This window comes from Hippopotamus amphibius, chromosome 11, assembly GCF_030028045.1.
Source record: "Hippopotamus amphibius kiboko isolate mHipAmp2 chromosome 11, mHipAmp2.hap2, whole genome shotgun sequence".
Lineage (NCBI taxonomy): Eukaryota > Metazoa > Chordata > Mammalia > Artiodactyla > Hippopotamidae > Hippopotamus > Hippopotamus amphibius.
This window is the reverse complement of record NC_080196.1, coordinates 32,168,821-32,183,136: the sequence shown is the minus strand read 5'-3', so window position 1 is coordinate 32,183,136 and position 14,316 is coordinate 32,168,821. Positions and strand designations below refer to the sequence as shown.

General features: G+C 47.1%; 1 protein-coding gene across 2 annotated transcripts in view; it reads right to left on the bottom strand.

The window, feature by feature from the left end:
• Positions 1 to 14,316, bottom strand: part of CLIC5 (chloride intracellular channel 5) — a 170,289-nt gene that overhangs the window by 39,592 nt on the left and 116,381 nt on the right. For both annotated transcript variants that reach the window (XM_057699401.1, XM_057699402.1), the window contains exons 3-4: positions 12,005 to 12,130; positions 3,543 to 3,649 (exon numbers count right to left, since the gene is read on the bottom strand). In XM_057699401.1, coding sequence (XP_057555384.1) covers positions 3,543 to 3,649; positions 12,005 to 12,130 — 233 coding nt within the window. The remainder of the gene's footprint in view (positions 1 to 3,542; positions 3,650 to 12,004; positions 12,131 to 14,316) is intronic.

Here is a 14,316-nt window from a genome sequence, read left to right as displayed (position 1 = left end):
GGGATTCAAACCGAGGTCCGTAACTGCGTGTTTGTATGTTTCACAGTCCCCTGCCGATGGTTAGTTCATCGAGGACAATGACTTGGTCTCATTTGTCCTGGCAACTCCAGAACCCAGCCCGGCGCCTGGCACACAAGAAACACCCTTTAAACTTCGGCTCAGACTTGGATCCACAACGTGTAATCTGTGTTTGTTGAATGAATAAATGAACGACTGAATGGACTAATGGACAGCTCTCTTGTGTGCCAGCTGTGGATGGCTCCTCCAGGTTGGGATCTGGGTTCCAGTAGCTGGGGTCTTTTTGAGGATTTGTGAACAACAGGGAATTTTGAGTGGTGGTTTCTGTATCCACCACAGGAATGGGGAATTGATCCATCATGTAGAACCAGGTCACACTGTGGGTTTTTTCACGCTTTGAATGTTGAGAGGGCAGAAAAGGATCAAGAACACAGCCAGCGGCAAGGGATGGGGCAGGAGGTGCTGGGGTATTATGTGGAGGGAGGGCTTTGCTCCAAAGAAAAAAAATGGAAAGCACAAAAGGGACAAACTGAAGAAGGGACATTGGAAAAACAAATGCAGAGTTGAAGATGCAGAAGGCGGTCAGAGGAAGCCTGGTGGCTGATGCTGATGTCCTTGCAGAGACCTGTGAGGACAAAGCTAGGATAAAGCAGAGACAGGATGCAGATGGTCTCACGGGCCAGCAGCTGTGTGGGTGGGGCCATGGTTCGGGCTCCTGAAGCCTAGCGAGGGACGGGTGCTGCTCTCGGCATAAGGACGGGCTTGCAGGAGCCCTGGCCGCTGGCTGGCTGCCTCTAAGGACTTGTGGACCCAGCTGACCAGCTGAACCATAACTGAGGGTGAAGGGGGCAGGAGGGGAAGCTATAGTCACCATGAAGGAAGAACGTGGTGTCTTGTTAAAAGGCAGGAGAGAAGGGCACAGAGAATTGTGATCTGGGGGACAGACAGTTGGGGACAAGAGAAATGCCGGCGCTTTGAAATGTGCAAATGAGTTTTAGGGGAGAAGCAGTCCCAAGCTCAAAACCCATCACGGAGAAAATCAGTGAAACAGAAGAAGCGGAAACAATGAAAATTGGAGAGTGTTCAGTTTATAAGAGACTGATACACGAGGTTCAGTGGTTGCTTTGGCTTTGGGGGCAGGAGAACTGCAAATGGAGATCACATGTAGATACCACTCACAACCTGAAAAGTCTGGAAGGCTCAACTGAGATAATCTTTCTGCGGGTGCTTCCACAGCTATGAAGGAAGATATTTGCGGCTGAGAGGAAAGGCCACTAGATGTGGAATCTGAAAACTGGAGTTGAGAGCCAGCTCAGCCCCGCGGGGTGAGGACCAGCCACTGTCCTCTCATTGGATCTGCGTCTGCTGCCGCCAGGCAGTCACAGGGGCTGCCCTTCCACACAATGGCTGTGGGGGCCACGTCAGCCCCCTAGGGCTGCCACCACAAGGGACTACAAACTGGGTGGCTTAAAACAACAGAAATCTCTCTTCTCCCAGTTCTGGAGACCAGAAATCCAACATCAAGGTGTCATAGGGCTGCACTCTCTCCCAAGGCTCTGGGGGGATGCTTCCTTGCCTCTTTCAGCTTCTGGTGGCCCCAAGTGGTCCTTGGCTTGTGGCTGCAGCACTGTAATCCCTGCTCTGTCTTGACATGCCTCCCACCCCCAGCTCTGTGTGTCCTCTTCACTTCTTATTAGGACACCAGTCATTGGATTTAGGGACCACACTAAATCAGTATCATCTCATATTGAGACCCTTAACCAATTACATCTGCAAAGACTCTGCTTCCAAACAAGGTCACATTCTGAGGTCCCGGGTGGACATGGATTGTGGCGACAACACTCAACACAGCACAGGCTCCAAACAGCAATGAAGTAAGAGCTCTGAGTAAATTTAAACTATTTCCCACGCGCTTCTCCTTTTTCTTGTCCCTAAAAAGCCACTCTCCCTATAGTGCTTCTTCATGCATCTCTAACGACTGCCTTGCCCACAGGATAAAATCCAGTCCACCACTGGCACTGCAGACTCCGGATGCCTCTCCTGGTCTCTGTCACTGGAGTTTTCTCACCCTCCCCACGTCCTCCATCCTATGTTCCCAGCCAGCCGACTGCCCCTGAATCTTTACCACCCAGTTGAAACCTGTTCAGGAAACTTTCTCAAATGACCCGAAGATGAATCCTTCCTGCTTTGAACCCCTTTGGCAGGTACTCTTTCCTCCTTTCACAGGGCAGCTAATCCGCTCTTCAGACTCCCTTTGATGAAGCCATCACTTACTGCTTGTCTTGTTATTTTTGTGAACTTAAGCCTTTTCTTCTGCACCTGTCAGACTTCAAAGACTGGGTTAGTGTCTTTTTCTAGCTCTTTTTCTAGACTCTAGTTCTGTACCTGGCACGATCCAGGTCCCCAGCAGTTGTTACTGAATCATTTACTTCTCACCACACCACTGTTCCTGCCAAAATTTCTTCTTTTTTACCTCATCCTGGCTGCCTTTCCTGGTCACTTTGGTCCAAAGAGATGCCTTTCTCTTCTGAGCTCCTGGAGCAGTTAGCTCCAAGGTAGTCCAAACAAATGGACCACCTTGTTTTGGTCCACTGTGTGTTCATCTGATGTACACTCACTTCCTCATCCATTCATGAAGACTCGAGAAGTGGCCATTCAACCAATCACCATTCATTCATTCATTCATGAAGTTTTCGTGAAGCCCTTGCTCTGCCTGGCTCAGTGCTGGGCCCCATCCTCCTCTTTGGAGGGCAAACAAACTTCCTCATCCTTCTTCCTTCTCCTCGCAGAGACTAACACAGTTCTAAAGTGTTATACACACTCAGTGTGACAGTTCTATTCAAACTGCTTTAGCTCATCCTTAAAGGACCAAGTCAAAGGAGGGACTAAAAGTGCTGTCAGCTTAAATGCAGGGCTCAAACCCCTCTGAGAGGCACCATGAGAGAACCAAGTCTGAGCTCTGTGGCCAAGGCCAGAGATTAAGGGCCGGGTGGAGGATGGGCCAGGCCTGGAGAAGAGGATTCCCAGCACCCTCTGCACTTGCTGTGGGGGGAATGCAGAGGGCCAGGCTCTGCCTTGAGTGTTCACCACCATGGTGACTGCCCTGTCCCACCATGGCCTCTGGACAACCTCCTGAGAAGTCTTTCAGAAGGAAGACCAGAAGGAAGCTGTAATGTATTGTTCCAATCAGGACTTCCTGTGAGCACAGCAGGATCATGAACTGGGGACAAACAGACAGTAGTACAGCCAAAGCAGGTCCCTGTGTGTAGTGTATCATGATGTGCCTTAAGGCGGGCTCAGAACGCAAACTGCATCCCTCCTCCAATTCCACAACAAGGCCCACTGGCCGTTTCTCCTGCGCTGGCCAGAAAGCAAGTCTACCGCCCCCTCCCCTGTGTCAAGGGGGGCTCAGGGTGAACAAATAAAAGCATTGGTTCCAGATGCTCCTCTGGCCTGAGTGTCTGAAGATGCCCTGGGCAGGGGACAGCGCCACCAGGGGCTCTGGGTGGAAGGGAACCACTCACCCGCGTTGCTCTGCTGCTTCGTGTTTTTGATGTAGGCGGAGAACTTGGAGAAGATGTCGATGCCCGCGGTGTTGGATTCCCGGTGTTTCGCAGCCAGTCTGGGGTACCTGGAATGTAAGACCCGTGTTCTAAGGTCAATGAGAACTCGGAGGTCCTTTCAGGGAGAGCCTCTTCCCATCACCTCTCGATGAGCAACACTCTTATGGTGGGGTTACCCAACCCATCCTCTAGGGAGGGTGGGCACTGGCGTCCTGAGTCCAATGACAGAGGAAACCAGAGTCCAGTGAGGTGCGGAGAGCTGTCGGGGGACGCAGTCTGTGGGCGGAGAACCAGAGCCCCAGGCAGAGGGTCCAGGCCGTATCCTCTTCCTGGGACCACCAACAATGATGCAACAATGCCCAGGCTTTAGTCACAATTTGGAATGACTTTGCCTCTGTATCAGGCGGGGTCCCTGACATTTCCTCAACCCAGGTTAAAATAACTATCACTGCCAGGCCTGCGATTATAATCCTAGCTGCATGGAGCTAATTCTGGGAGCAAGGAGGTGCTAGGCATCTTGGCACTGAGGCCTCGAAACCATCTGTTGAAAGGAAGGCTACCCACGGTCCTCCCCTGAAATAGTCTTCTTATTTGTGTGCAGCAATAAGATGCAGAAACGACCAGCTCCATCAGCAGGACAAGCATTTTCAATGTTTTTATTTCCGGGCGTGGAGACAGATTTCCCATAATCCAGCCTCTTTCCCTCATGCATTCTCTTATTTTGAAGCCAGAAGAATATAAGATGCAAACTGGGGTTAGGATTCTTTCTTACTGGCCTCAAGAATGAGGCAAACGTGCTTGTGGGGAATCCGTGGCTTTGACCTCATTGGCACCATCAAAACAAGCCATTCTAATTTTCAAACAATGTAATTTCACAAACATTTTACACGGATGGCCAGGCAAGGGTGGGAGGAGATGGGGGACAGCTTGCTTGGTCATCACTGTCATCAAGTATGCGGACCTTTCAGAAACAGACACACAGATGTTGAGAGCAAACATATGGACACTGATGGGGGAAAGCGCGGGGTTGAGGGGTGAGATGAATTAGATTGGGATTGACGTACGTACACGAATACGTATAAAATAGGTAACTAATAAGAACCTGCTGTACAGCACAGGGAACTCTACTTCACTGTATAGTAGAAACTAACAACATTGTAAAACAACTACACCCCAATAAAAAAAAAAAGTATGCGGATCCCAATAAAAAAAAATAAGAAGTATGTGGACCTTTGTGATCTCTGGGTGAACAGTGGACTGTGAGCTATTTGGCTACTTTATATTTAAAATGCAAAATACTTTTTTTTTTTTTGGTTTAATGTTTTAAGTAACTTGAACCAAAATGCTTTTAACAAGTATTTGTTGTTCTTTCACTTCTTGGCTCCTGCTAGGACCACCCGCTCTTGGGCCACATGAGGTGGCTGTTAAATTTCAGATACTGCCATTGGACGAGTCCTCGGAAAGTCACTGGGTCCAGCCCTCTGCCATCAGTCAGATGCAGAGGCCTTATCATCCTCATTCTACGGGGAAGCAAGTAGAGAACAGAGAGGTTAAACGGCTATGTGAGGGCTCATGGATAAAAAACAGTGGAGGCACCATGCGACCCCGGTTTCCGGGCACTGGAGCGGTCATCCTCCCACTCATCACATCACTTCTCCGACATCAGCAAACGCTGACTTGTACTGAGTGTCCACTCTGTACCAGACACGGTTCTAACCCCCTCGCAGATTCATCACCTACTCCTCACAACGCCACTGGTACGGTCAGCAGCCTCATTTCCCACAGGAGGCAAACGAGGCACAGGAAAGCTAAGCAATTCGTCTAAGCTCACGTGGCCAGGTGGCAGAGCCAGGAATCCAACCCAGGCAGTTTCATTTTGGAAGCCCAGCTCTTAAGTTCTACGTCCTGTGGCCTCTCACAGACTCTGCTGTTTACCCTGCAGGCCCCCAAACACTCCTCAGAGCGGGGCTGAGCACCGTGGAGGAACTCCCTCCATCCACCAGGAGGGGGAGCTCTGCACAGGTTCTGCATACATCTTCCTGAGTATACTGGGAATCATCCAGTCATCTGTTCTCACTGGAGGCATAAAGCAACAATTCCTGCAAGATGCTAGGTAATCTTCCAAGACATGGGAATTCAGGATCATCCATCCCTATTTTGGCCTCTCCACAGAAATCTGGCATGCTCTTAAAACTGAATGCCTTTAATCTCAGTATTTTACCAAAAAAAAAAAAAAAATGAATGCCTTTATATGTCATTCCCAATTGATACTATGTATAAAGTTGATAACTAATGAGAACCTACTGTATAGCACAGGGAACTCTACCCAGTGCTCTGTGGTGACCTAAATGGGAAGGAAATCCAAAAACAAGGGGATATATGTGTATGTATAGCTGATTCATTTTGCTCTACAGTAGAGACTAACACAACATTGTAAAACAACTATACTCCAATAAAAATTTTTTAAAAATTGAATGCCTTAAATTATTAATATATACCAAGTGCTCCTTGTTTTTGCTTGATAAGGTAATAATGTAAAGAGAGAAGGGCCTAAAAAATGCATTTTTCACTTGGTTTGTTGGGATTTTTTTGATTTATCATTTGATCAGGCTTCCATTAATCTGACTATTTCTTCATGACCAGTATGGGCCAAACATGAGTGAGTTGTACAAATTCAAGACGGCAACAAAGGGCCATATATCCAGGGAGACCATGGTAGTGCTGTCCTGTTTTTTAAGCACTATGATTCATTGAGACTTGACTTTATAGCACAATAACCCACTAGAAGATGTTCCTTGTGGGAAGTGTGTCTTCAAATATTAATCTCATGGATTTTGGTAACTAGATGTGAGGCAGCTACTATACAGGATGTTAAGTGCTTTCATTTTAGCTCCATATTTACACTGTATTTTAAATATGCAAATAAGTGGGTTCCAGAGAACATTTTGTTTCTCTAAAAGGCTAACAAATAGTGCTTCATTAGAAACATCTTTGAAATCAGATCCTGATGTGATGGGGTGACCATCAAAGAGATGGGCGATTTCTCTAACTCAGGGGTGAGCAAACTATGGCCTAAGAGCCAAATCTGGCCCAGCATTTGTTCATGTACCTCCCATGAGATAAGAAAAGTCTGTACACTTTTAAATGATCGAAAAAAATCAGAAGAATGATATTATTTTGTGACCTGTGAAAATAATATGAAATTCAAATTTCAGCATTCACACATAAAACATAGCCATATCCACTTACTTACTTATCATCTATGGCTTCTTCTCCTCTACCGAGACTATAAGGCCACAAAGTCAAAAATGCTCCCTGGCTCTTGCCAGAAGAGTTGGCTGACCCCTGCTCTCACTAATGAAAATTTCTCTCCACTCTGTTTTTAAGGTATCTTATTTCAAATGCATTCATTTTAGATATACACTTAAGCTTCATTCTGGGAAGTACAACAGTTGGCCATTCATCAGAACAATTTTTTTTTTTTGTAAATAGTAGCAAAAAAATAAGATACAATTGCAGATGAAAATATTCTGATTGGCTTAGAGTCCCAAACGACGTCTCACTGACCAGCCATAGGCCACCACACCCCTGAACAAAAGGACTCTACACAACTAAATCAACATGCAGTAAGCACCTACCAGGGGCCAAGCCCTGTCCCTGGCATTGGGGATACACTGGAGAAAAGGAGAGACAGTCATGGGGTGACCTCTGCTGATTCCAGGGGCTCTCTTGGCAGCCTGAATGTTGACCCTCCATCTTCTCATGAGCTGAAAAGTGGAAGGATGTCCCCTCTCTCCCTTCTCCGTTATTCCTGCTTCCTCACCTCACCAAGCTCTCACCGGAGAAGCAGATTAATGCTTCCGACTTCTCTGCTCCTGGACTGTGTGCGTGCCTTGTCTTGTCCCTTCCACTTAAACAAATGATCCTTGGAGGTGGACGGGGTCTGGCTTATCCATAAAAAGACACCCACGGAGATCTGTGGATTTAAGACCTAAACTCACTAATTATTTTTATGATTGCACCTGGGAGACTGTCACAAAAGAGGCACTGATCTCTCTAGCTCTTCAAGCTGCCATTTAATGAGCTCTGATTCTACGTCAGGCACAAGGTCAAGCAGTATTATCTTCTGCAATAGTCCCTCAAGATCAGCATGATGGTCATTGTTTTATAGATGTGAGAATTAAAGACTAGAGAGGGTTTGAATAATTTACCTGCAGCAAAGACCACACATGCGCATTAAATATCCACGTGCCTCTCTGCATTTCCAGCTCCTCCCTCTCTGATAGGTTGGGGTCATGTGACTGGATTCTGGCCAATAGGATGGGAGGAGAAGTGATGTAACCAGTCACAACTCTGGGCTTTAAAAATATTTTGCATGATCCTTCTCCTCTGTGTTTCCCTGCTAAAGGAGTCTTGGAAGAAATGTATTTCAAAAGCTGCAAAATGCAAGAGGGCCACACTACCGACTCAGACTTTGCATGTGTAAGAAATAAACCTTTATTCTGTTAAGCTGCTGAGATTTTGTGGCCAATTTGTTCCATTTGTTACTTCAGTGTAGCACAGCTTGGTGGTTCGGATTAGAACCCAAGGCATTCTGACACCAAAGCCCATACCGTAAGTCCCCTACATATGAACCTTCAAGTTGCAAACTTTCAAAGATGTGAACATGTGTTCACATGTGTTCACATGCCTGGCATACATTGTCACGTGCATGCACACTCTACAAGTGGTTGTGCTGTTTTGTGTTTTACTGTGCAGTAGTACAGTATCTTTATTTCAAGCTCAGGATGTCTGGAAGCAAGCGTAAAAGCAGTGGTGATGTAACTGGTACTGCTCAGAAGTGCCAGCTGTTGTACTATACTTTCCAAGGTACTGTACTATACTATCAAAAATGTTTTCTTTATTTTTTGTTTTTTTATGTATCATTTGTGTGAAAAGTATTATAAACCTATTATAGTACAGTATCATATAGCTGATTGTGTTAGTTGGGTACCTAGGCTAACTTTGTTGGGCTTATGAACATGCTCTTGGAACAGAACCCATTCGTATGTAGGGGACTTACTGTACTTTCAGTCACTATACCATCCTGTCCTTGGTACTGAGGCTGCTTCTCCACCTCCCAGAGGCTCAGAAGAAGCTTTGTGATTTCTACTATAGTGAAATATCCATAAATGTTTCTTAAAATAATGAATTCACAGTGTCCTCCAATTCCAGCACGGCTCTGAACCCTGTTAATACTCGCTTGATAGTTGACTGACTACATGACACGACGCGTCACTAGACTTTATCAGTTCACTCCCCTGCATTTTTTCACTTTATTTTAAACAGCAACCAGCTCTAGGAAAGCACTCTGAAAAACTCATGGAATCATAAAATTTCTACTGAAAGGCATCTTACAGACTATGTAGTTTCAGAGATGAAGGAATGGGGAGAGTCTGAGAGGGCGTGAGGCTTGGCCAAGTTCATACAACAAGCACTGTGTAGAAAGGTGGCAGGACTTTGGTCTCCTGACTCTCCCTTCTGGATCCCATTAACTCGGGCTATTCCATGAGGATGAAAGGTAATGGCCAGCATGTCAGCAAGAATCCTGATGCTTCCCTGTGGAGCCTTAACTGGGACAGTCTAAGGAGAAGGATGGAAGCTAGTCTCATTCAGAAACTACCTGAGACTTCCTGGATTCCTCACTTTGACACCAAATGCTTTGCGGGACCAAATGTGATCTTTTATAAAGATTGCTGGAGTGTTTGTATGTGGTGTTTTTGTGTTTTTTTTTTTTTTTCCTTTAAAAAATAAAGCTAAGGGGAAAAAGGCTCCCACAATTTCTTGGCTCTCTGGCAGTTTTTACAAACAGCCGTGTGATGAGAAACACATGCCTACAGCATTTGTGGAACAGAAACGGGGGTTTTGCTGCCCCCTCGAGAACCAGAAGGCCAGGCTGCCCCGCTCCAGGGACCTCAGGACACGGCTGCCTGACCGACCTCCCAGCTAGAGTCGGTGGGAAGCCAGCTGAGGCAGGCAGCCTTGCTGTGGGCAGAAGAGCCTTTGCGGGGCTGAAGCACAGGTTTGCTAACATTTCCTGGGAGGTAATCCTGGGGCACCTGCCCCAGCTGGACCCATACAAAGGCATCTAAGGGACACTCCTGGGGGGGCCACAATGGTTGATGGTCTCATCACTAGGGCCCCGCCTTGGTGGCCTTCTGGAGTTGTGCATTTTAAGTGTGTTGAGGTTCTGCTACCTGGGTGTGGCAGATCGTAGGGTCACTGACACGTCAAGAATGGACTTAGCAAAACCTTCTACACACACTGCAGTCCAGAGGGACCTGGACAGGATGAAGCAGAGCTCAGGACAGGTAATGTGGGTAGAGAGGGAGGAGAGGAGGCAGCGTCTATGTCCTGCACTGCTCAGCCTGATTCAGGTCATGGAAATTTTTCAGAATCTGATGATATGGTGACGAATCTGATGATGGCCCTCCTCTGGAAGAATCTACCTGTACATATGGGCATGTGATTCCAGGGGGGCCTCAGGGCCCCCCTTGGTTCTTCTGTTGGGGATGTAGCTGGGAGAGCCCTGAGTTAGAGAAACAGCCCCCCGAAGGCACTGCTGGATGGGGGCTGAGGGAGCCTGGCTAAGATGGACATGAAGGGTCATCCTTTCACAGGGGAGGGAACAGAGGCCAAGAGCAGGGCAGGGACTGGTTCGCACCACCGGCAGAGCCAGAAGCAGACCTTGGACCTCCAGGCCCAGCCCTGCCCTGCGAGCCTCCACCCACCGGGCAGGCTATCCATCCTCCGCACTGTTTCCCATTCCTCAGTTTTCCATTCCTACTGGCCTTGACAGAAGCAGGGACTCCTGCATGCAGGTATTACTTCTAGAAGGGAAAGTGCTAACTTCGTCGTGGACTTCCCCTCTGGGTCTCCCAGGCATAGTCAAAACTCTATTTACTTATTGAAAATAGCATTTATTTTCTGTTGTTGGATTTCAAACCAATGCCAGCAATGAATTTAAGTCCCAAGGGAGGAAGATGGAGGTTGAGGCCTCTGGAGGTCCTTTCAGCAGAGTGGCTGGCTGGTGTCCCATTCAGAGATGTGTGTGGCCGAGCTGGATGTTACGGGTGGGGCTGCCCAGCTGACTTAATCAATGCATTTATTTTAAAGTCCATTGGACTTGAGGCAACTTTCCAAGCTTAGTATGGAAATAAACTGTCCTAATGTGGGTGACTAAGAATACATTATTAGGAAGAATGTATAAACGGTTGAAGCTTAATTAGATCACGACTGGGAGCTCTAATTTAACAGTGATTTGCTAGATGTGTGACCTTGGGTAAGCTGCTTCACCTCTTCTCCAAGCCTCAGTTTCCCCAGCTATAAAATTAGGATAATGATAGCACCTACCTTTATGAGCCCACCAAGTGAGAGCTATATGAATAACAATTAAAAAATTAAACTTTAAAATAAATGCAAGATGATCGTTTTTACAGTCAATCGCACTTATTTTACCTACTAAGTATGTCCTAAAAGCCTTGCTCCTCTTCTGTCCCCATTTCACTGTCACTGCCTTAGCCCAGCCCTCCAGTCTGTCTCACCCAGAATGTCACCAATTGGTTTCTCCTAGTTGATTTCTAGGAGCTTTTTCTCCTCTGCCCTCCTTATCTTCCCCCAATCCCCCAAAGTAAGCCTGAAAACTGACTCTCCAACACCTTTGCTTAAAGCTTTTCAGTGACTATGCTACAGGATAAAGTCCATGCATGCCTTACTCTATATGTGATATTGTTCTAGTTTTTTTTTTTTTAAAGGTGATTGTTTGAATCCCTGATTTCAAAACAGTATGGATACAATGAACAAGCCTAGTCCCCAGCAGTTTTTAGAATTCACCTCTCTTCACTCTTCTTTCCCATCAGGAGCAGCTCATCTATAGGACAAGAACCCATAGCACTCTGGTCTCTCCCCTCCCTTAGCTCATTTTCAGAAGAGGAACTGCTTTCAGTCCATTTGCTTTTTTTTGTTTTTTTTTTTTTCATGTTTAATGATGGGCTCCAACCAGACAAAGTCAGATTTATGACTCTTGTTCATATCTTGGTGTGGTTTTAAGTCATGGGATTACCTCTCTCCTGGCTGATGTTTCACTCCGTCAGCCTTTCGGCTCTTGTTCTGCCACGAGGGAGCCTTTGCCCTCACTCAGGCAGAGGGACCTGGAGAGAGGACGTATTTAAGGGGCATCAACTCTTGGGGCTGCACTTTGTGGAGCAGGTGTGAGACTGGCAGCCCTTTGGGGGTAGGGAGGGGCGGCCGGGACTCTCTCTTTGAAAAGAAGGTCCTGGGCTCTGCATTGATAAGGCAGCTTTGGAAATCTCCCCGAGGATCTAGAAAAGCACATGGACCACCCCCACCCCCATCATTAGTTCCGGAAATAAGCAGCTCATTACTTTTTGGGCGTCAAAGTCTCCTCCAGGAACTCCTCAATCTTATTGACGTCCGTCTTCACATCCCCGTTGAAGGTTAGGAAGGGCGGGTGGGTGCCAGGGGCGAGGTTGTGCAGGTCAGCTGGCTTTCTGTGGAGAGAGCAAGGTTCAGCGGGTGGCTTTCACCAGGGCACTTCGTGGATACGGAAACCGGGGGTATACTGTTCATTAGACACCCATCAGCAAAAACAGACCCGGTGTGGCGTGTAGGGCAGAGGGGGCTGGAAAAGGTTCTGGAAGGATGTGGTATGACACAGGAAATCCAGCCAGTGGAATTCAGTGAGAGAGAAGCAAGTGGGGACGGACTTTGGAAAAGCAGAGTGTGATCACAGGTGACTATCTAAGCTAGAACCAAGCTTCCAATACCCAGGGCGGAAACTGAGCTTTGCTTTCAAACCTTCCTTCACCCATCAGCTTAACAAAAATGCATTAGGCAGAATCCCAAACTTTAACTATTCATGAATTCAGTCACGCTTTTACACTAAGAATGATCTTCTGTGTTCGTCAAGGTTTGCGCAATAGGAAGGAAGTGACCTTGTGTTTGACATGGGGCCCTGTTCACGTCCAAGGGTGAGCTTCTGGGCTCCCCACAGCCGGTCAGAATGCAGGGGCAGAGATGGAGCAAAGCGAGGGCAGGAAGGGCTGGCCTGGCGGATGGAGGGAGGGGAGTGGGGAGGGAGAAGGCTGCACAGAGGACAGACGGAGGATGAGGAGGAATAAAGATGGAAACGTCCCGGGGCAGGGCCGTAACATCAGAGTCACCCCGGACGCTCTCTGAGAACGCCACACGCCTTGTGGGAGGCAAGCGTGGAACACATTAGATGGAGGAACCGAAAAGGAGTAAACAGCGGGGGGAAGAGGAGTCTGTAATGAAACACATTCCTGGCGTAATCAGCTTGGGAGGGGAGGAGAGGAATTTCAATTAAGGTGACCCTCCCACGTCCCTGCCAAACACACACACCCTCCAGCTGCCTTCTGTGGCACTTGGAACTCCTCAGACAATCGACACTGAAAGCATTTCTAAAATCTCATTTCCTTCATCCCTGTGTTTTCTTTGTGTGTGTTCCTCCCTTCAGACAATAAGAGGACATTCTTTACCTTCTCCTCCTGTTTGTTAAAGCTCACCTAAGGCAGCGATGCTTGGGTTCTCAGTGGGGAGGGAAAATCTGTATACTGATTTTTATTTTTCAGCAACGATCTCTCTGCGGCTTAAAGACCCAGAAATTATTAAGGATGATTTTTTTTTTTCCTGGGAATCAACAGAACCATGGCCTCTGGAGTCTGGCATCCTTGGGAGGCACTGCCCTGGCCGCTGCAGCCCAGCTGACATTGCCTGTGGACACTGGTCAGGGGTGGCCCCTCTCTGTTGACCCTCTTCGTAGTTATGAAATGATGCAATTAGAACTTAATTACGTATTGCCGTGTCTCACATACGTATTATTTAATGTATATCAGTCCTCCTTCCCTGCCTGGACTGCCAGCTCCACGAGGGCAGGATGACGCTAAGAAGAGCCCACGTGTGTGGTGTTCTTGCTACGAGCCAGCACAACACTGAATGCAAGTGGTCCACGGCCTGTCTCACCAGATCCTCACAGCTCCAAGGGTGTGAAACAAAGCACCACTTTTATCCCCATTGTACAGATAAGGAAATAGGCTCAGAAAAGAGAAGATGACCTGTTCAAGGTCACTCAGCTAATACATGCTGGTGCCAGGATAAGAAATTAGTTTTCTTAGCAATTGCTAAACTTCCCTGTATCATGCATTTTAAAAATGTTTAATTCATATATATATATGAATTAATATATATACATATATAATTTTTTTTTTCAGTAAGAAAGTCTTCTTCTCTGTAAAACTGGAGCTGCAGTGCTTGCCTGGCCTACCTCGAAGGGTGTTGGCAGGATCAGATGTGATAACAGATAGGAAAGAGCCTCGTAAGGCTCTAAGGAATGCTGGGACTTCTCCCTCTCCCATTCGCATCCCCAGCCAAACACGTGAGTCCACTTACACAGATGATACACCAAAGACCTCCGCTTCCCCTGAAGAAAGCCAGTCGTTCCAACTGTATGCAAGTCTGCTCTCTGTAGCTGTCACAGGCCATATCTGCATTGCACATGTGTGTTCATTCATTTGACAGAGGTTGTTATGGGCCCTGAATGAATGAATTAGCTGCTATGGCGAATGAAAAGAAACTTACAACATGATCTCGACCAGCCCTTGAGGGATTTAAGGTCTCATGTGAGTAACAAAACACACTTCATAACTGATGTGTTCTG